Source organism: Lutra lutra, chromosome 8 (assembly GCF_902655055.1).
Source record: "Lutra lutra chromosome 8, mLutLut1.2, whole genome shotgun sequence".
In the NCBI taxonomy this organism is placed as follows: domain Eukaryota; kingdom Metazoa; phylum Chordata; class Mammalia; order Carnivora; family Mustelidae; genus Lutra; species Lutra lutra.
The window spans coordinates 97,904,580-97,928,329 of record NC_062285.1 but is presented as its reverse complement, the minus strand read 5'-3'; the positions used below and the strand labels follow the sequence as shown (position 1 = coordinate 97,928,329).

Sequence of the window (23,750 nt, the reverse complement as noted above, 5' to 3'; positions counted from 1 at the left end):
GGTCATGATCTTACGGTCACAGGATAGAGCCCTACATCGAGCTCTATGCTCAGCATGGAGTCTGCTTGTCCCTCTCCCTCTGTTCCTCCCCATCTCTCATACTCTCTCTCAAATATAAATAAATAAATAAATATCTAATAAATGCATTTTGAGCATAGAGGACTCAATAATATATTTTTAAAGATTTGTTACTTAGCAATTGTCTTCCTCAAAGTATATGACAGTCTTCAGTACTCAAAAATTGAATACTGTAAAGAAAGCATATCAAAAAAATACTTTTGCCTGGGGTGTGTGGGTGGCTCAGTGGGTTAAGTCTCTGCCTTTGGCCCAGGTCATGATCTCAGGGTCCTGAGATCGAACCCCACATCGGGCTCTCTGCTGAGCAGGGAGCCTGGTTCCCCCTCTCTCTCTGCCTGCTGCTGTGCCTACTTGTGTTCTCTGTCTGTCAAATAAATTAAAAATAAATAAATAAATAAATAAAATACTTCTGCCTACCAGGAATATGTAAGATTTTTTTTCTTTTTCCTTCAGGAATGATTCTACTGATGTTAATAAATAATGAAACTTGATCATTGCATTTGGAGTCAAGGGAGTAATAAATTTTGTGGTTCTCATATATTTCTCTAGGTTAATGTAATACAAATAGAAATGATATATACACTGTAATGGTTATATGAATAATGAATGCTGCTGCATTTTTATTATATGGTAATTCAAAATTGAAAAGTAATATTCTCCATAGAATTCTGATGAGTTAATAACAAATGTGAATTTATTCTCACACATTCAGTGAATGAAATTTTCTGTTATTTCATTCTGGACTTACTGTGAAATTTTTATTTGTAGCTTGTTAGGAAATTATTAAAGATTGATCTCAGTTCTTATTATTTCTGTTGTGAAGCTATCCCAACATTTTGATTATTTATTTGATCTTTCTTGAGATTCTGAGTGATATGAATAGTCACCATCTTTAGAGTGAATTTCAGCTTAGGGAATAAGAAATTTAATTAAATTTAAATCAGAAATGGGGCATGTGTCATAAAAGAACCCCCATGGAAGGTCATTTAAACTGAGACCTGAATGATGACAAAGAGTAAAGCAATTGAAAAGTGACAAAGTGGGGCACCTGGGTGGCTCAGTGGGTTGAAGCCTCTGCCTTCGGCTCAGGTCATGATCCCAGGGTCCTGGGATCGAGCCCCGAATTGGGCTCTCTGCTCAGCGGGGAGCCTGCCTCCCCCCTCTCTCTGCCTGCCTCTCTGCCTGCTTGTGATCTCTGTCTGTCAAATAAATAAATAAAATCTTTTAAAAACAGAAAAGAAAAGAAAAGTGACAAAGAGAATAGCATACTGGAGTAAGTGGTGGCCCTAAATTAAAAAAAAACAACAACAACATATTGCCCTAGCCATACCAGTGTGGTCATAAGACTTCATTGTAACAGAGATTACTGGCAGTCTCCCTGCTGCCCGCCTCCCCATATACCAGCACCAACTAGTAACCAGATCTTAAGCCTTCTTCAATTTTCCCATCCTGATCTTTGCTGAGAATCCCTAGAAGATGTTGGCTTTCTCATATGCACAGTTCTTTTTGATTTGCAAGACATACAGGAGAGAAAAGTCTTCTGTCCTTGTTCCCTGGAGTCACCTGTTCTGGGGTCTCCTGGGTCTTGAAGTTGCCATAGCTGTCGGTCATGCTGATACCTGCCTGTGTCCCTAGGAAGCTTCCAGCACTGATGCTGGTGCCATTCATTGGTACATGCACCGAGGACACTGTTCACTGACTGCGGCCTAGTCTCCTCATTGAGGCCCTGGGCGCACTGATTAGCTGACTGAGCCCTCCGTGGGCCGAAGCTCTGCTCTGTACATCGCCAAAGAAAGGGAATCCCTTTCCTGACCTCCTTCCACCCTCCCTGTGTGGTCCTTGGTGGTGCCTGTGCCCAAAATGATGTTTTGTTTTGATTTGTTTTGTTTGGGACTCAACTTTTCCAGAGTTCTGGTATGAGTTTAGACCTCCTCTTTCATTTCACTGAGTCCATTGTCGTTAAATCCCTCGTTTGAGACCTAATCTTCCATTTCCCTTGCACAGTTTTCTTTCCAAGGAGCTCTTAGTCTCTCATGGAAACATGCACATAGTTATTTCTAGGTCATAGGTGTTCTAGTTATGCCAGATTTCCTGAATCTACTGGTGGACACACCGTTATTTCAAGCCATGGTCATTCTCATGTTACTTCTATATTTTCGGCATCTTAAGTTTCTCAACAGACACCTTTACAAAAGGTTTTTCAATAATGTGGTTAAATGCAGATTCCTAAAATTCCATGTTTGATTCCAGAATTTTCATTTAGTGCTTATGAGGTGATCTAGAGACAATATATCTGATTAAACTAGCCACCCTCATCTTCTTCATCCCTTTAAACATTGATAAATAGTTCATTAGTAAAGAAATGTAATTAACTTGGGATATATTATATGAGTTGCTGTATGTATAAAATTTGGTGTAAATTCGTAATTTAAATAAAATGACAGCAAAGTTCACCAAGAGACAAAGCAGCATTTTCCATACTAAGCAGAGTGAGTCTAGTCTTTGCTTGCCTTCTGAAGAATGGCCACATGACTTAAAAGGACAATTGGATTTAGAATAAGAAGGCCTGGTGCTCGCTTCAGCAGCACATATACTAGAATAAGAAGGCCTGGTTATGAGCTCTGATTTTGCTACTTATTTGTTGTCCTTGAAGGTTTTTGGATTTCAGTCTCCTTATCTGTGAAATAGGGAAAAACTATCTGGCCAGGCTAGTAATAAAAAAAAAAAAAAACGCGTCTTGACATTTATTGTGTGCATACTATATTCCAGGCAATGTGCTAAGAATTTTAGAAGCTCTATCTCAAACCCCACAACAACCCTCCAAGGAAGGTACCAAAAAATGACCTTGCACACAAAAACCTACACATTGGTGTTTATAGCAGCTTTATTCATAACTGCCCAATCTTGGAAGCAATGTAGATATCCTTTTAGTAGGGGAACAGATAAATAAATAACTTGTGGTAATTCCAGACAACGCAATATTATTCAGAGCTAAAAAGAAATGAGAAAAAAAAAGCCATGAAAAGACATGGAGGAAACTTAAATTCTTATTACCAAGTGAAAGAAGCCAATCGGAGAACACTACATACCCTATGATTGCAACTATATGGCATTCTGGAAAAGGCAAAACTATAGAGACAGTAAAAAGATCAGTGATGGCCGGGGGTTTAGGGAAAGGAAGGGATGAATGGATGAAGCACAGAGGATTTTCAGAGCAGTGAAAATATCTTATTATACATTTGCCCAAACCTATAGAATGGGCAACACCAAAAGTGAACCCTCACGTACACTATGAAGTTAGGTGATTAAGACGTGTCCATATAGTTTCATCAATTGTAACAAGTATACTGGCCCAGTGGAGGATGTTGATAATGGGGTAGATTAGCCTGTGTGGAGGCAGGAGGCATATAGGAAACCTCTACACCTTCTACTCAATTTTTCTGAGAACCTAGAACTGCTCTAAAAAAAAAAAAAAAGTCTTAAAAAAATACTGACCTTGATAGTGATTAAATAACTAGCCCAATGTTATCTAGCTATTAAGTGGAATAACTAGGCTTCAGATCTAGACCGTCTGACTCCAAATTGCTGCACTTAACTGGTGTGCTATATGGGAGAGAATGTTCAAATGTCCGTGAGTGGTATCAACTCTGAAATCACTATAGTTACTTTTCTCTGAAATAGGTGGTTGAACCTAGTCATTTCTCAAAAAAAAAAGCACAACTGCTTTCTTTGTAACTGTCAACTGATACCATTTCCCAGACACACATGGTGATTTTAAATTTTCAAAATCTTGGAAACTAGTCCAACAATGTAACATCTTATTCAAATACCATTGCTCACCATCATTTTAATGTCTTTGTATCCCTTTACAGATTTTAACAATTTATAAACTTATAAAGTATACAACTTGGCATTATGCTTATTTCACTGAATATTATGCACTTGTTTTAGTCTTGTATTCTTTCAAAAGATGTTATTGAGCTTCTAATGTAAGCCAGGCATTGTCTAGATTCTGTGAATCATCAGGAAGCAAAATAGCCAGCATCCCTGCTTTCTTAAATAATGCCTTCTAATAAGGAGAGAATATTGTACATCTATGAGGGAAAGTGCTGAGGAATAATAAAGAAAGAAAGCGGGGTCAGGAGGCAGACAATGACAGGAAAGGTGATATTTTAAAACCGTCTGGTTAAGGAAGACATCTCTGAAAAGGTAGTGTTCGAGGAGAGACCTAAGTGAAATGAGAGTGTGAGCCCTGCATATATCTCAGGGAGAGTGTTCCTAACAGTTAGATAGTACATACAAAGGCCCTAAGGTTACAGGGAGCTTGCTGTGTTTGAAAAGCAGCAAGGAGACCAGAATGGAAGGAGTGAAATGAGAGGGGGAAAGGTGGAAGACGGAGGCTGGAATGGGGGGAAGTGATGAAGAGAGGATGCTGTTAGGGAGATCAAGCGGGGCCTTTGGAGGGTTTTCTAGGAAAGTACTGACATGATCTAATTTATGGCTTAAAAAATTAGTCTGGCTTTGTGCAGAAGATAAACTATAGAGGGTCGAGTGAAAGCAGAGAGCCCAGTTAGAAGGCTATTGTCTTAACACAAGTGCAAGTGATGGGAGTTAGGGTGGTAATGGTGGAGATCATGAGAAATGGTCTTCTGAATATTGTTCAAAGGTAGAGCTGATTGGATTTGCCAGCTGTTGTGGGTCATGGGAGAAAGAAAGGAGGCAAAAATGATGCCTGGTTTTTTAACCCAAGCACACAGAAGATTGAAGTTGTTAGTTATGGAGAGGAAGAAAATTAGAGAAGGATCAGATCTGTGGTGGAGGTAGGGTAGGAATCATGAGTTCAGTGTAGAAAAGGTCCAGTTAGTCACTGTGCTGGTATTAGTCTGTCAATAACCAAGGTTGTGGTTGAACTGGCCCTTGTGATCCTTATTATGATTGCAAGATGCCCTACAGTGACAACCATCAAGAAAGTTTGAAAAAATAAAAGTTTATTACTTATAGGACCTGGAAATTGTACAGCACACCTGGGACCACACAGCAAGCTTATGGGGAGAGAAAAAAAGAGCATGGTCCTAGAGTTCTGCCTTTGTGGGTAGGAGTAAGGTGGGGGCCCAGGGTTCCATGACTTACTCTTTATTGATAAATCTAAAACTTACGAATGGGAAGAGAAAAAGCAAGTGGCCCAGATGGTCAATGGTTGAAATAAACCCAAGATCTCTCCGACAAAGGAGTCTCAGTAAAGGGGAGGCAGCCCTGTTCTTTTTCTAGTGGTGTGGCTGGCAATGTGTTTTTTGGAGTTTGCCTCCTTGAAGTGGGTGCCTTTTTGAAATGGATGCATTGGCAATCAAAGCTCAAGTCAGACACTTGTATTACAAAAACAAAAACAAAAACAGGGGCGCCTGGGTGGCTCAGTGGGTTAAAGCCTCTGCCTTCGGCTTAGGTCATGATCCCAGGGCCCTGGGATTGAGCCCTGCATCAGGCTCTCTGCTCGGCAGGGAGCCAGCTTCTTCCTCTCTCTCTGCCTGCCTCTCTGTCTACTTGTGATCTCTGTCTGTCAAATAAATAAATAAAATTTAAAATAAAAATAAAAAAAACAAAAACAACAACAAAAAAAACAACTGTCAGGGTTTATGATCCCATCATCCAAGTGGGTATGTCAAGTACGCAACTGGATATACAAGTCCTCTGAGAGTGAGGTCCAAATTAATTTGAGACTGCAGTTTAGGAAAAAGAAAGGGATGAAGAACTGAGCACATAACCCTTCAATGTAGGGAAGTCAGGAAGATTGGAAAAGGAGTGACTGCCAAATGAGAGGCAAAACAGAAGATGTGGCCTCCTGGAAAGGAAGCCTGGTAAGGAAAGTATCAAGGGAGAGAGAAGGAGTCATCTATGGCAAAGGCTGCTGAGAGGTGGAGCACGAAGACTGAGACTTGACCCCTGGACGTAGCGATGACAGTTTAGCGTAACAGGAGCTGATACAGAGAGAATGGCAGGTGGAACTGAGGAACTGGAAACGATGAATACGACAACTCTTGAGGCCTTTGTTTGAGAGGAGAGTAAGGAAAAGGGATGATGGCCAGTCAAAGAGATCTTTTGGTTTGTTTGGCCTGTAATATGAGAAATATTGCAGCACATTTGAAGGCAGATTAGAAAGACCCACTAGAGAGGGTCGACTAAGGATGCAGGAAGCGGGGAGAGAATTACACAACTCACCTCCTGTTGATGCACCATAACGAACTTACCCACTTGGCACTGATGTTCATTTAAGCGGCTCCTGACTTTTTATGTAATGTTTCAAAGAAATTGTGTCTATTTATTTTTAATTCATTGAAACCACTTCCTTAAGATAAATATGCATGGGGGGATTACTAGATCAAAGATCATGAACATTTTTTAAGACTCTTGACGGTGGGCTATTCTTTAAAAAAATCAATTTACCATGCCATCAGTAATGTATAAATGATTAATTTTATTACAACCCTGCTAGCTATGCCATGTATCTTGAGGCCATAGTTCATGAAATCCCTACATTTCAACTACCCTTATTCTAACAGACTGATAGCTCCTTAAAGACAGAGATCATGTCTTAATTATCTTTACTGCCTCCCATTTTTCAGACCAAATATTTCATTACTAATAGTAATTACAACAGCCATTTATTTGAAATTCCTCTGTGTTAAGTCATAACGGTGTGCATATGGTGAAGTAGAAAAAAAAATCACCAATTATAGTCAGACCAACCTGTATTTGAATGCCAGATTCATTATTTGGGCTTTACTTAAATCACTTTAAATTCCCCATTGGTAAAAAGATTAATAATAGTCCCTGCTTTCCAAGTTGTGATGAGTGTTGAAAGGAGATCTATAAAGTCCCTACCATAGAGGAGGAAAATTTGGAGGAAATAGCAGACTTGTAGAAAAACTTTCTCATGAAAACACCTTGTAAACATCTCATTTTTAAAAGACAGGAAAAAATGAGAATCCTTCATGCAACACACCTTGTCTATCGTCCACAAAGTTCTCATCTTAGAGTTTTGTGCATCACTGTAAAAAAAATCCCTATGAATTTCAATTCTAGTAAACTGTCGAAACAGCAAGCACCTGGGATGTCTCTTGGGAGGGCACAGGCTGCTACAGTAGACCTGGGATCAGCAATGACTCTAGAAATAGTACCAGGCAGTTACCTCCAGGTGGTGAAATGAGGCTTCATCTCAACACACAAGCTTAGAAATTTTGATCATTAGTCCAGCTTGCTATGGTGAGGAAAGAACACAGAGAGCACAAATGGAAGTCGAACTCATCACAACACCCAGTCAGTTTCCAAACAGGTAAGTGAATCTTTCGTGACATTAATGGTGTGAGGTTAAGAGGGTAAATATTGAGATTTCTGCCTCTATCTGTTCGTGTGGCTGTATAGGAGTGAGTCAGCAGAGAATCTGTGTGATATCTAGGGAAATATCCTTAGCCTCAAAGCTGGAAACGAAAAGAAAATGCTGTGCAATTACTCAACATCTCTAAATAGTAGAGAGCCTACCACGACCATAAGAAGTTTCTTGTAAAATTTGTATCCATCCTAAAGAGAACGAAATACAAATATATCCACTGGGACAGAACAGAAAAATATATGAAAGACATTGAGTGGATATTTTCTTGGTTGTGGTTCATGTAGTTCTCAACTGATGGGGAAAAGATGACCTAGCTTGGATTTATGGTCACTAGAAAGAGAAAAAGGTTAAGTAGACTAAGTCACTAAATCTAGATTTTTTTTTAATTATAACTGCATCTTGGGGACCCTGCCTTTGCATGCAGACTTCACTAAAAGACTAGTCAGTATCTTCCATTATAATGGGATGTGGGGACCAATGAATGAAAGTTAGTGACATGAGACCTCCCAGGCCTAATTCCCAACTGGGGACCTCAGCTTTGTTGTTTTCCACCAGTAAACCAAGAACCTTATTATTAAAGCTTGACTGTCTTCATAAGAATTGTGGCTCTCTTTAAGATTTATGTATGAATTCATGGAGTTTATCTGTACTGTGCTGTCTTCGGGTGAAAAACCTCACACAATAGTTAGTTCACTTAAGTCTATTTCAAAACATAAGCATTGCATTTAGAATTTAGTTTGAGTGTTTAAAAATAATATAGTGGTTCTGGTGTTGGTACAAAGTTGTGGATAATTCTGATTTTATCTTCGGTCTGTGGTGATGAATAGCAAAGTCAAAAGTAGTGCATCTGGTGTTTCAATTCATCTTAATAATAAAATTGGTCTAACTTCCTGTCTGATTCAATATTGCAGAAAACAGTCATCAAGATGGCCCAAATATATTATTTGATTCAAGAAGTCAGTCTCTATATCCCATGAAATACAGGGTTGTCAGATTTTTTTTAGCGTGTCTCCTGTGTGAAATATGAGCAGATAATGCCAAATGATGGCTTGACAATAATTTCAAAGCAGGATCTAGGATTTAGAAGCAAGATTTTAGACCAAAGAGAAACAACAGTTGTTAGGGCTTTTCTTTTAATGTCTAGTGCATACGTACACTGTAATGTGAGGAGGACTAATGTGTTTAAATCTGTCATTTAGTAGAATTTAAAGCCTTAAATAAAATGTGGCTTCTTAATTTTATATACCTAAATATCTTCCCTGATAGATTCCACAATCTTTTATTTTTTTTTCAGATTTTATTTATTTATTTGACAGAGATCACAAGTAGGCAGAGAGGCAGGCAGAGAGAGAGGGGGAAGCAGGCTCCCCGCTGAGCAGAGAGCCCGATGCGGGGCTCAATCCCAGCACCCCAAGATCATAACCTGAGCTGAAGGCAGAGGCTTTAACCCACTGAGCCACCCAAGTGCCCCCAGCTTCCACAATCTTAAGGTTATTTCTTAAATTGCTAGCATGGAGGGGCACCTGGGTAGCTCAGTGGGTTAAAGCCTCTGCCTTTGGCTCAGGACGTGGTCCCAGGGTCCCGGGATCGAGCCCCAAATTGGGCTCTCTGCTCAGCGGGGAGCCTGCTTCCCCCTCTCTCTCTCTGCCTGCCTCTCTGCCTACTTGTGATCTCTGTCTGTCAAATAAATAAATAAAATCTTTAAAGAAAATTGCTCAGGTGATAATTGAGGCTGGGTTGTGTTGTATGAAATTAGCCATTTCTATATTTAGCTGCAGCGGGAGAAATAACTTATACATAGTCTCCTTTGTTTTTCTGATCAATCCATGCAATCCTATTTAACAATTTAATCATTAGACCAGATATAGCAATCCTAATAAATAGCATGGCTCCAATCATGCTTAAAGAAAAAGAAAACAAAATGAAAAATAAGAGTATTACAGGAAATGCTAGGAAGAGATGACTGATGAAATTGGCTAGGTCATGCTGTGCCTCCAAGTTATGCCACAGACAGCCTCACTCAGAATCTTTCTTTTCTAGAAATGAGATGGTTCTCGGGATGCTAAAAACTAAAATAACACATTGTGGAAAATTGTACGGTTTTTATTATTTTGCCATCTCTTCCTACAGATGAAAAAACCACGAGAACATTGACTAAAATATATCCCATGTTCTGTCTTTATTCATTTTTAGTTATGCAGAAAATTGTTAATTCCCACTGTGACAAAAGTATCAAGATTACTGAGAATAAAAGTTGAAAGGACACTAAATCATAGAGTTCCTATTTGCATCTCAAAAACACATGCCCGTAAACCTCATTTCATTTTACCATGTTTCTTGGAGAATTCTGTAGTTCACCAGAAGAGCAAAACACAGAATCCTATTGTAGCCATTGAAGTGAAACACAAACCACTGTGTGGGGGGAATGGAAATAAAAGACAATTTATAGCACCCTTCCGTGGTCATTAGCTTCCAAACCACCCTTGCGATCAGATCGACACTTCCTGAGCCCATGGGGTCTCCCTGCTCCAGCGTCTTCGTGGGAAAACTTGAGAGTCCCCAAAGAATATATTCCTGTTGGTTGAATATAAGTGTGTAAGAATCAGAGGGAGCCATCTCCCTATTTTACCCACATTGGGAATAAAGCACCCACGGTGGCGTGTGAGGATTGCTGATTTCTTCCTTTTTTTAAAGTAGCATTTATATGTCGGATGGCTTGGGACATTATCAGTTGCTGACTAACGAACAAACAGCTTGGGGGATTATTATTTCACCCTTGCACATCTATTTCGCAGCGTCCCTAAATGCTACTTAGAAGTTTGGCCTCGGTCCTTACTGGAGAGAGTGGCCGGATGTCTCCTCTGTCCTTCTGGAAAAGCGGCAGGAGCGCTGCGGTCATGGCTGTGATTACAGTTTTGTCCTCATGGCGGGGCGGGATGTGCAAACCTGAATTTGTCTGACCTCGTTTTTCAGGCATCCTGCGCCTGAGCGCCGGGCTTTTGTCCATACAGGGTTTCTGCCTGGCCCCGATTCCAGCCATTTTCGACTCAAGTACTCAAGCTTTTTGGCTTCTGTGTTCTGTCTCCAGCATGAGAAATGGGGAAGGAAGGGAGGGGAAGAAACACTACGTGGGGGGTCACTGAACGAGCACACAAGAATGAGAATAATGGAGAAGTAGCGTTTGATGCAAGATAGAAAACATAATCAGGGGAGATGAATGTGGAAATTTCTGTTGACTTGGACATGTAACAATGAGACTTGAAAATTCTGTTGAAAGCAAGTAACTTGCTATTATGTTTGTTTACTGTACCCAGGATAATATCTGTGGTTAAATCGTGATTTTCCCCGGTCTCTAAGGAACTTTGTATTAAACCTCTGTTTTCTTCTATTTCATCCATAAATATTTGTAACTTTTATAAAAAATATTTTTATAAGTACAAATAGACACAATTTCACAAGGTATAGGAATGATAATATCATAAAAGTATAGTGTTCATGTATAATATATGGAAGCCTTATCTCCTCGAGTGAATTTGTACGTGGAAAAGTCAAGACTTACCAGCTCATGATTTTAAAAAATAGCTTATTATAAGGATGGGGGGGTTACTCCAAATTATATAGAATTTAAAGTCTTCAAAGCAGTGTATAAAATTTCTGAACTGTTAAATTTTAAGAGTCTTCCAAGGCAAAAGAGAGTTACTTTTTTTTTTCCAATAAGAATGTTATTAGGGAATATGAAAGGGAACACTAATTAAGAGGTAATATTAAAATAGAGGAGACAAATTAATGAAATGAAGAAAAAACTAGGTTATAAAAAACTTTTTAAATTAGTAGGATAAAGGCTTCTAATCTAAATCACTTAATTTGACTGTTTCAATATTGATATTTAATTTGTAATAGACAGAAAAAAGAAAAGGATGATGAAAATAAATTCTATATCCATAAAAATATAATTTAATTTAATTCAACATCTCTTAAAAGTCTTCCGTATGATTTGGGATTTGAGTTGACTGCTCTCGTAGCCATGGTTTGCAAGGGTGAGGTAGGCAGAACATGGAAGCAGACATTCTAAAATCAAGGAATCTGTCCTAAAATGTGCCATTTTAACATTAAACCTCGAATATGTATATTCTCTCCAAAAATTATATCGCTTTAGAAAAGCCAAATTGTTTTGACCATTGCTTTTTCTTCTGAGCAGATTTCCTGATTGTGGCTTCTTAATTTTATATACCTTTGGCTAAAGCTCCATGATAGCTGAAATAATCAGTGGAAGTAAACACTGGAAATCCAATCAGGCCACTTCTTAGTGTGTTGATAGTATTACTGTTTCAGGAAATAAATAAAGAACCTTCATTTGATCAACAAGGTGGCTACTCAATTTCCCCTTGTCCTGAGTATCCAGAGAAGCAGTTCATTTAATTAATGGGGCTTCCTGCTGATAGATAGCAAATCCATGTCTTTAAACCAAATTTATGGAGTACCTTTTATCTGTTAGTTTTAGCTGTTTTTTGTCTGATAACTAATATGATCCTTAGAAGCCCCATGAAGGGACGCAGGTAGCATCCCATTTGGCAGATAAAGAAACTGAGGCTCAGAGAGAACTACTCATTTGACCAAGGCCCAGGATTAAATCCAAGTCTGTCTTACTCCTTGACCCATAGTCTTAACTATTATGTTTTAGTGTTGCAGAGTTTTCTTATTTGGTATTTACTCACCTACCTGCAACTTCCAAACACACAAGCACAATTATTTTAAGTCGTGTTCAGTCTTCCTAGTAATTAGCAAACAGAGCAGGCCAGAACTTTTAAATGTGTGAGCTCATAATTCAAGAAGCTCCTACGTATTTCCCTTTTCCACAAGGTCTTATGTTTCTAAACATGCAATTACTGTACTTTTTCTCACTCCCTACCAGTACACATTTAGCTCCTTCATGAACCTTTCCCTTGACGGGCTCATCAGTTGCTGTGGCCGCCCAGAGCTTCAGCAGAGCAAGGATGCCAGAAATTCAGAAAGCTGGTGTTGCTGTGGTTTTCAGAATGTCTCAAAACATTCCTCTGACCAAAACTCTAGTATTGTCATTTCATGTATGAAAGGGGTAGCTCATCCCAGTGTAGGGTCTTAGGAAGCAAGATTAAGTCATCTGACGTGCTGTGGTAGTACAAAGGTCAAAGTTCTTCCCATCTGGAGGGAAAAAAAAAAGGCTTAGTCTATGAACCATTCCGTCTTTCTCCTTTTGTTCTCAACAAAATCTGGTCCTAGTCTTCTGCCTTTTTCTTCAGAATATACTCACTTCTTAACCCCCTAAATACTCAGTATACACTGAGAACATGCTGATTTTAGTTTATGAGTATCAACGTTTACTAACCCTTAAAACTCAAGTTAAATGATCCTTCGGAATAAATGAAAGTCTGTGGAATTGTACATCATGCACCCATATTTCTACACAGATTTTACTTGAGAGAGAGCACACATGCAGGGGGGAGGGGCAGAGGGAGACACAGACTCTCTGCTCAACAAAATCTGGTCCTAGTCTTCTGCCTTTTTCTTCAGAATATACTCACTTCTTAACCCCCTAAATACTCAGTATACACTGAGAACATGCTGATTTTAGTTTATGAGTATCAACGTTTACTAACCCTTAAAACTCAAGTTAAATGATCCTTCGGAATAAATGAAAGTCTGTGGAATTGTACATCATGCACCCATATTTCTACACAGATTTTACTTGAGAGAGAGCACACATGCAGGGGGGAGGGGCAGAGGGAGACACAGACTCTCTGCTAAACAGAGAGCCCAATGAGGGGCTCAATCCTAGGACCCCAGGATCATGACCTGACCCAAAGGCAGGCGTTAGACTGACTGAACCACCCAGGCAACCTGGCCGTGTACTTTTTTTTTTTTTTTTTAAGATTATTTATTTATTTATTTGACAGAGAGAGACGACAAGTAGGCAGAGGCAGGCAGAGTGAGAAGGGGAAGCAGGCTCCCCGCTGAGCAGAGAGCCCGATGCAGGGCTGGATCCCAGGACCCTAGGATCATGACCTGAGCTGAAGGCAGAGGCTTAACCCACTGAGCCACCCAGGCGCCCCTCGGCCGTGTACTTTTAAATGAGTTTCAACAAAGATTCATTTAGCCTCCTAATTCACCGTGGACCACATTTTGAGAACCACTACTTGAAGCCCACCAAATACTCCTCATCAACAAATCCAACAGCCTTTTATTGATCCACATTTTTCTTAATCTCCCGCAGCATCTGGCAATGTTGACAAACCACTTTTGGAACTCTACTCCTGACTTCCGTTAACACCATATTCTTGATTTTCCTCTGACCCTTCTCTGTAGATAGCCTTACTGAAACCAAGATAACCAACAAGAAAAGTTTTAGAGCCTTTTGCCTTTTTCAGGGGTCAGGGGCCGGTGGGGGAGTATGTAATATTTGACTTTGTAGTGTCATTTGTTGGTGTTAAGGACACTGAAAAATAACATCCTTCTCCCTTCCTGAGAAAAACAGAGGAAGCAGCATGTAGAGATAAAAATGTAACCTTACTGTTGACTGGACTGCTGGAGATAAGACTTAGGAGCATGATAACAATATACTTCCATAACTGCCTCTCCCTCTTAGGCAAATTTACCCACTAGCCACAGGAATACCAACCAACTGTGGCCTCCTCGAAAGGGACAGAGCCTTTATAACTTGCTTTACCAGTTGCAAAGAGAAGACCAGATGTTATGCTCTTTATAGACAAGCAGACCCCAGAAGGAAAGTGCAGAGCCCACATGCCCCAGTGTCTCATTCCAAATGCACCAATTACACAAGCCACTTTCCCTCCCCTGGGGAAACTGTGGAGGGGAGGATTTCAGGGATATTACTGTATTTGGACTGCCACCACAAAGAATAAAGCATCAGGGTTGGGGAATAAGTGTTTCCTCCTAACATCAGGGGAAAAGAAAGCCATAGAAATGTGACAGTTATAGCATCAGATTAAAGTGGATAAAAATTTGTATGATACATATGGGTGTATCTAATATGTACATTTATATTATATTATATTATATTATATTATATTATATTATATTATATTGCTTATGTATCAGAAAAAAACTAACACTAAAAACACCACAATTTTTATTTCAGGGTAATGGGATAAACCGTTATGGAGAATATTTACTTCTCTTTCTTTCTTTTTTTTTTTTTTAAAGATTTTATTCATTTCATTTGACAGACAGAGATCACAAGTAGGCAGAGAGGCAGGCAGAGAGAGAGAGGAGGAAGCAGGCTCCCTGCCGAGCAGAGAGCCCGATGTGGGGCTCGATCCCAGGACCCTGGGATCATGACCTGAGCCGAAAGCAGAGGCTTTAACCCACTGAGCCACCCAGGCGCCCCTTTACTTCTCTTTCTAATTCTTTGTATTTTCTAAACCTTCTATCATGAGTATATTTAATTTTATCATTAGAAAGATAGACTTTAAACTCTCAAATTAGCCACAAGAAATAGACACTAATACTGATTAAGTTTGAATTCCATTTACAACCAATATAGCACACAATTCTGAAAAATTATATTGATTTTGCCTATTAGAAGCAAGCTTCAGAAAATTGATAAGATGAGGGGCGCCTGGGTGGCTGAGTCGGTTAAGCATCTGACTCTTGGTTGCGACTCGGGTCGTGAACTCGGGGTCCTGAGATCAAGCCCTGCACTGGGCTCAGTGCTCAGCAGGGAGTCTGCTTGTCCCTCTCCCTCTGCTCCTCCCCAGCCCCCACTCTCTCTCTTCCATAAATAAATAAATAATCTTAAAAAAAAAAAAACAAACTCATTTTTTTCCCTCCTGCATGGTGGAGTGGTCAAACTATCAGAGACCTATTAATTACGAATGAAATATAAATCGTGTTAAATCGAATCTGTGTGGTTGTGAATGAGTAGGCATTTCAGGTGAACTGTTTAACCAAATGTAATCTTCTCAAGAGTAATGTCCTGGTTTTGTAACCCTTTCTATGCCTACCATGGAACTCAGATTCCTTCCGTAACAACACAGCGTTGCTGATGATGATTCATGAATTCCTTCCACAAAAGATTTTTTTAATACCAACCATGTGCCAGGTACCCTTCTAGGTTCTGGGGATATAGCAGAGAACCAGGTCCCACACCAGGGGAGCTCATGTTTTAGCAAGGGAAGGAATAAAAGAAACAAAAGACTATCAGGTAGTGGTAAGTGGGAAATAAGTCACAGTGATGTGATAGGGAGTGCCTGGGTGGGGAAGACCTCCCTGAGGGGCAGCATTTTAACTGGAAGCGGCAAGAAGAGAAGGAACCTGCGTACAGTGATGTCAAACAGCTCTCCAGGGGGCAGGCAGATGCCAATGCCATGAGGTAAAAATGAGAACAGCTTGTTTGAGGAACTGGAGAAAGGATGGAGTGGCTTAAGGGAGGGATATGAGATGAGGCTCAGAACAAACAGGAACCAGATAAAGTAGGGCCTTAGAGGCCCTAACTGACTTTAACTCTAATGTGATAGAAAGTTGGGAGTATTTTTTTTTTTTAGGATTTTATTTATTTATTTGACAGACAGAGATCACAAGTAGGCAGAGAGGCAGGCAGAGAGAGAGAGGGGGAAGCAGGCCTGATGTGGGGCTCAATCCCAGGACCCCGGGATCATGACCAGAGCAGAAGGCAGAGGCTTTAACCCACTGAGCCATCCAGGCACCCCAGAAAGTTGGGAGTATTTTAAGAGGGAAAGAGAAGCTGAACTCTTTGGGAAAAATTGATTTAAAAATGGATACAAAAGACTGAGAGAAGTTTTGTGTCACTTCTTGTCTGAAGCTGTGAAGAGAGAACATATCTTGTCACAAAAGTGGGCTGGCAGAACTCAGAAGGTACAAGAAGACAACAATAAAACGCACATTACAGATATCAAAACCACATTAGAAACAAAAGAAGTAGAACAGGTTCTGCTGAAGACATAGGCCCGAGAACGTTTCAACTGAATAAAGACACGTACATGGTAAGAGAAAATAAGTACACAAAATAAAGAGGTTAGAGACAAAGACAAAGACTAGATAACTGCACAATTGTTGTCCTTGAAGTTGAACCAAAAAATATATAGAAGAGAAATCATTCCAGTGTAGAATAGGAGAAAGCAGAGAATTTGGAATCTGTAGACTTCAAGGGCACACCTTGCTGCAGGAACTATCAACCCAAGGAAATGTCCTGATGAAGTTTTTTAACTTTAAAAAAGGTAGAGACTCCTGTGAGATTTCAGACAGAAACATCAGGTTAGCTACAGGACAGGCTAGCCTCAAGCCATTGTCACTTGACAATCTAACCTCTAGACAAAATGAGGAGGCTCCTTGCTAATAATGTGGAGATAGAGATCCCAGGGAGCAATGAGCACAAAAAGTTAGAGATAGGGTGGATTCCTCTTAAGGCATCTCTCCAGTAAGACAGATGGCCATTTGACCTTCCCCATCCAAATGGGGCTACTGGGTGTCATCCTGACTTACTGGGGTTGATCAGATGGCAGACCAGGCTGCATTATATCAAGACAAGTGCAACATTTGGAAACCTGTCACCCTCCCAGGCAAAGATAGTCCAACTGTTCTTTAAAAATAAACTGCTGGGCGCCTGGGTGGCTCAGTGGGTTAAGCCGCTGCCTTCAGCTCAGGTCATGATCTCGGAGTCCTGGGATCGAGCCCCGCATCGGGCTCTCTGCTCTCTCGGGGAGCCTGCTTCCTCCTCTCTCTCTGCCTGCCTCTCTGCCTGCTTGTGATCTCTCTGTCAAAAATAAATAAATAAATAAACAAATAAATAAATAAATAAATTGCTAAAAGCCACTCACATACATATAATTTAAACATAATAATCGTGGCTAGATTTAATCAATTCTACTGGACAGATTTATATCTATCGTTCATAGGCATCATTGACTTTAGCGAACAATCTGGTGACAAAAGAAAGAAGGTCTTATTACAAAGCAGTATTTCTTTTTGTGGGGTTGTAGGGTTGCCAGGGGGTGCAGGTGGGGTGTTGGAGGGTGGAGGGGAGAACCTAGACTCCAGGTAAAGAGAATTGACTCAGGAATCTCTTAACAAGGGAGAGCCCAATAAATTTAAATACAGATGGAGTTTGAAATCTTTGAATTTTTTAACACGTTCCACTTTTTTCTGTGTATGTATTTGTAATAATCAAAAACAATTGTTTTTTGGATAATAACTTTATTTGCATTATTTACTACTGTGAAATGGCTTAGGATTTACATTTGGAAAGAGCATTTGAGTCTCTTGAAATTAAAAGCGTAAATCATTGCTGTGTTAAATAATACAAATGACTAAATGGGTTTAGAATTCAGACTAAAATACATTTTGCGTTACTATATGGGAACTTTGAAGTTGTGACACTGCTGTTACGCCATGGAAATTTATATTCTATCATAGTTGTTGTGATTTCACATAATAGAATGAAAAGAAACTGTGCATCTCCATCATCTACCCAGAAGGAAGGAGAGAACATATATCCTCTAGATACAGGAATTCATATACTTTGATTTTCTTTGAAATAAAATTCTTATTTTGTCTAAGATCCTTTGCTTTTCCTCAGTTGCACTCATTTGAATGTCTGGCCCATGTTAGACCCTCACATATATATTTACTTGTTTGTACTTCATTTTAGCATCACCATTTTATGGGGAATAGTCAGAAATACATACCAACTTTTCTCAGGCAAGCAGAGAACTGAGGCAAATTATTCCAATGTTTTGATGCAATGAACCAATGATTGCAATTTTTAAGCTAATTATTTCAAGTCCTTTCTTCACTTTAGCTAGGTAGTCTACATTTCTTTTTCAAATGCACAGCTTTTGCCTTCTTAGAAAGTTGCAATTTTGAGTGATTTTTAATCTTGATTTCCCATTTCACTTCCATTTGCCATATTAATCTGAGGAACTCAGACTTTAATACTGTTTCCACAGTTACAAGCTTTGAGCTAATCATGGCCCTGGGAATTGAGTTCTCAAGTGTGTATACAACCCCCTTGACTCTCAGTTCCCAGCGTCGACTGTTGGCTCCAAATCTCACCCATGGGGATCAGGAGCAGTGCCTGCCTGCTCACCCTGTCTGACAAACACTAGGGGTGAGCCAGGAGTCAGTGGTTCCTAATCAGCATTTGCAGGAACCGAGGAACCCATCTTTGGTCTTGCAAAAGGGAAGAAGTGTATCCCATTATCTGTAGATGGTTTCCGCTGCCTTACAGAACCAAAAGGAAGCTGTTAGACAAAAGGAAACCTCTGTTTCTCAGAACCACCAGGTGGACTGAGTTTTTCTTATCTCTTGGATTTTCTATTAAGCATCTTTCCATAGAACATAAAGCATGCTTGAAAGTTCAGTGTTTTCCTCATTATCGCATTTCCAAATCCAACTCAACCTTCAGGGTTGAGCTCAAGTCTTACTTTCAGTATTAAGTTATGTTTTTTATATTGGAAAGAACTTAAGTCTATAGATAAGTACAGAGAATAATATAGCAGACAATTATGTCCTATTTGATGGTTTTGTTTAATAAAAAAAGTATCACTGATGGTGTTGATGTAGTTTTTCTACCTACCCCCAACGTAATTCTCCTTTCCCCCTCTCCAGAAGCAAGTTGTACCTGATCATTAGGCTGTTGGCTCAAATTTTTTTTTTAAAGATTTTATTTATTTATTTGTCAGAGAGAGAGAGGGAGAGAGAGCAAGCACAGGCAGACAGAATGGCAGGCAGAGGCAGAGGGAGAAGCAGGCTCCCTGATGAGCAAGGAGCCCGATGTGGGACTCGATCCCAGGACGCCGGGATCATGACCTGAGCCAAAGGCAGCTGCTTAACCAACTGAGCCACCCAGGCGTCCCTTGGCTCAAATTTTTAAATGGTTGTGCCGTTTTCTGGATCTCACCTGTTTGCAAGCAGTCCAGTTCCAGCTTCCTAACATGGCCAACCTCTATGGCCCCTGACCCAAAGCAAGCATTAAAAGAGCCTAAAGTATAAAAGCAGTCTGGAGACACGTCTGCCATTTTGACGGGGAACCATTCACCTCCTTGGACTCCCAACTCTCTCTGATTCCTGTAGCATTGAGCATTTGGTCCAGTTTCCAATCACTTCTTTTGTGCTAACTCTATGTATAGAAGCTGTATTGTTTCCTTAAAAAAAAAAAATACATTCTCAAAAGCAGTTCCATTCTTCTTTTACAACAAACTGTGAAAAGATCCTCTGAGGGTTGTAGTATCACAGTAGATTATACTTGTAAGCCAATCTCTTTATCAGAGAAGTGTCACTTAGAAGTGTGCTTTACTTCATAGGATAGATGCTATTGCAACCATCCAACAGTCACTGATAACCAACTATGGTCAAGTTAGCAAAGTAAGCATAATGAGATACAAGAAATGCATAAAGATTTGGTGTCCCTGTCTTGGGCAAAATGATTATGATGCCTTTTTGAAAATACATAGTTAACGACTTCATGCTTTAAATGTAGTAACAGCACCCATGGCTTAAATAAAGGCTGTGTTATTAATTTTGTAACTTGACTTGTGTTTTGGGAATTTTTAAGGATTTAGTTCTTTTTTCCAAAATAACCTGAAAATCAAGAGTGTGAGCCCCAACAATTGAATAACAACTGTTTACCTTAGACCAAATTATCAGTACCATGGGCTTCTTTACCAGAGTTTGAAAATGCATTTTTAGACCTTCTTCTTTTGCCTTGTCCTGGCAACAGATGACTGTATAGGGAAATTGCCAAGTCTGGCATTACAGAACTTACACAGCATGTGACTGTGTGTGAACACAAATTAAAGATGTCCTAAGTCTTGGATTACTGAAATGTAGTTGGCTGTATATCCCATTCTGTCATCTGGACTGTAACTAAAGACCGACACGTATTTCAGTGAAATTCCTTGGGAACTGATTATGCCTTTGCATTATTTATTATGACTAGACAAATTGCACCATCTTTTTCACTAACATCATTTAAAATTTCAGGTAACATGTCCCTATAACTTTATCTCCCCTCAAAATGCCATAAAACACCATGAGTGTGAATTTATCAGTCACAGAAATTGTTGTGGTCAGTCATCGGTCAGGAACTGAAGGCCTTGAACGACAGATTGACTGTCATTTTGATTTCTTTTTCTTTTCTTTATTTTTCAGACACTGCAAATGGACGTAAGCAGGCTGAATATAACCTTGCTTCGGATATTCCGCCAGGGAGTGGCCGCAGCTCTAGGAATCTTACCCCAGCAAGTGCACATCAACCGCCTCGTTGTAAGATGCCAACATTTTGCATTCCCAGAGTACAAACTTTGATTTTTATTGTGGGCTTCCATAATAAAGAATGCCCGTGCTATTGTTCTATGGCCCATGAGCCAAATTTGGCATGCCACCTGTTTATGCAAGGAAAGTTTTATTGGAACAAGCCCCACCCATTTTTTCCCAGATTGTCTATGGCTGCTTTCCGCTGCAATGGTAGAGTTGTGTAGTTACAACAGATTTTTGGCTAAATTGAAAGCTATACTATTTGCTGGCTGGCCCTTCCCAGAAGAAGTTTGTCAACCCTCTCATAGTTCAAGGCTAGCTCTACCTTGATAGGTGTGACTTGAGGAGCTGAAAATACTTGTCTCACAAACCCAACGGTACTCCCAAAATATTCTCCCTAAGAGTGAAAGCTTCTACATCAGTGAAGACACTGTCTCCAGACAGTAACTATTAAAACCCTTCAAGTATGTCAGGATGACAAATCTATTGGCAAATAAAGAGTAAAGAAGAACCAAATCTTAAGGACAGCACCCCAAATGGAATGCAAGAATAGATAATGCCAGGGCTCCTGGGTGGCTTAGTTGGTTAAGCGCCTGCCTTTGGCTCAGGACATGATCCCAGGGTTCTGGGTCGATTCCCACATTAGGGGAGGGGGTCCCCGCTCAGCGGGGAGCCTGCTTCTCCCTCGGCCTCGGCCTCTCTCTCTGTCTCTTATGAATAAAATTTTTAAAAGAAAATCTAAAAAAAAAAAACAACCCTAGAATAAAAAAGAATAATGCTGAAAAATCACGAGAACTCTTAGACTGAGTATCTGGGTGGGGACGAGGTGAAACGGGAGACTTCTGTCGAAAGCCCACTTCAGATCTACCTGCCAACCCTTCACATCACTTCTTTCCCCTTCCCTCCATGTTTGGGACCTTTGATGTCGCCCAACTGCCTGCTCCCATCAGCACGTGAAGGTGGGTGTGAGCAAAGGGCAAAGATTGGTAAATCTAAATCATAGGATTTTCTCTTTGTAAACAGCTGATTACCCAAGGTTCCTCTGAGAAGGGACTCCGAGACCATCTTACTTACCTCTTACTGTATCTTCTCCTTGCTGTCAGGTCTGACGCTCCTGCCTGAGCTCGTCTTTTTCTTCCATCAGTATCTGCACTTTCAGCTACAGAGAAGAATTTCCTTTGTATTTTGGTTTAGAGCTTTTGCCTCTCTTCATTTTTTCTGTGTGTGGAGAGTGAGTTGTTGCAGGTCCCATAATAACTTCTCTTTGTGAGCCAGCTATTTCTTCAGACTAAATAATCTGGGGAAAAAAAAAAAATCCATCAAAGTTTTTAACGCAGTACGATTGAAGAGGAAATGCGATATTGCCCAATATCCTGAAAGAGTTAAGTTGGTTATTTCTATCCAGGGCATAGCTGGCTCAAGTGAGAAGACGGAGGTATTAGAGATGTCTGAGAGCCAGACCTAAACTGTGTGTGTGTGTTAGATATCTTTTTTTTTAAATAGTTTATTTATTTACTTAACAGACAGAGATCACAAATAGGCAGAGAAGCAGGCAGAGAGAGAGGGGGAAGAGGGTTCCCTGCTGAGCAGAGAGCCCGATGCGGGGCTCGATCCCAGGACCCTGGGATCATGACCTGAGCTGAAGGCAGCCACTTAACCAAATGAGCCACCCAGGCGCCCTGTGTGTTAGATATCTTAAGTATACTTTGAAGTGTATAGATTTAAGGAGCATAATGGCTCTTTTTTTTTTTTTTAAAGATTTTATTTATTTATTTGACAGAGATCACAAGTAGGCAGAGAAGCAGGCAGAGAGAGAGAGGAGGAAGCAGGCTCCCTGCTAAGCAGAGAGCCGGATTCGGGGCTCAATCCCAGGACCCTGGGATCATGACCTGAGCTGAAGGCAGCCACTTAACCAACTGAGCCACCCAGGTGCCCCGTGTGTTAGATATCTTAAGTATACTTTGAAGTGTATAGATTTAAGGAGCATAATGGCTCTTTGCAGGGATAAGAGATTGGCCACACCCAAGGAAGTACATGCTCATCCTCAGAGAATGTTAGTGGCATTTATATATATCTGTTTCCAAGAGCAATTATTATAATGTGGGGAGCTATGATGAAGCCAAGGGCAATGGAGCTCGGTGATTCAGAGCACTGCTTCGGAGGCACAGACAGAACTGTACTCCATTTCTGGCTTGGCCATATCCCAGTTCTGTGACCTTAGGCAGCCACTTCGGTTTCTTCTTTTACAAATTGGAGATAACCGTAATACCTATACCCCGGAGGTGTTTTGAGCATTAAATGAGATAACAGATTTACCATGCTCAGGAGTGTGTCAGGCACAAAACAAGTGATCTGTTCCTACCGTTACTGTTACTAGGTCAGAAACTAAATTATTATAAACATGTGTTACACCAACATTATGCTATGTTTAGTCCTTGTCTGATGTCCCCTGCAAACACTAAAGTTGTTTTTAACTTAATTTTTTTTAAAGATTTTATTTATTTATTTGTCAGAGAGTGAGAGAGAGCGAGTTCAAGCAGAGGGAGCAGCAGGCAGAGGGAGAAACTAACTTACCCCTGAGCAAGGGAGCCTGATGTGGGACTCCAGGACCCCAAGATCATGACCTGAGCCGAAGGCAGATGCTTGACCAACTGAGCTACCAAGGTGTCCCCGGAAATGTTTCTTTCTGGATTGCTAGTATACTGACATTGCATTTTATTTATTTATTTTTAAATTTAATTTATTTATTTATTATTTGACAGACAGAGTTCACAAGTAGGCAGAGAGGCAGGCAGAGAAAGAGGAGGAAGCAGGCTCCCTGCTGAGCAGAGAGCCCGATGCCGTGGGGGGGGGGCTCTATCCTGAGATCATGACCTGAGCTGAAGGCAGAGGCTTTAACCCACTGAGCCACCTAGGTGCCCCTGATACCACATTTTAGTGTAAGTGCTACCAAAGCAAGCACGATACTGCATTTTTATACCCGGCTGAACTGATAAGATGCATTGAAAGAACATTTTCT

At 40.3% G+C, this 23,750-nt stretch overlaps 1 protein-coding gene across 2 annotated transcripts in view; it reads left to right on the top strand.

Moving 5' to 3' along the window:
* Nucleotides 1–23,750, top strand: part of PTPRR (protein tyrosine phosphatase receptor type R) — a 240,569-nt gene that overhangs the window by 108,785 nt on the left and 108,034 nt on the right. The window contains exons 1-2 of one of the 2 annotated variants that reach the window (XM_047742548.1): nt 7,210–7,405; nt 20,627–20,740. In XM_047742548.1, coding sequence (XP_047598504.1) covers nt 20,636–20,740 — 105 coding nt within the window. In that variant the 5' untranslated portion in view covers nt 7,210–7,405; nt 20,627–20,635. Of the gene's footprint in view, nt 1–7,209; nt 7,406–20,626; nt 20,741–23,750 lie in introns of those variants that run through there. The other variant, XM_047742546.1, reaches the window with a different exon arrangement.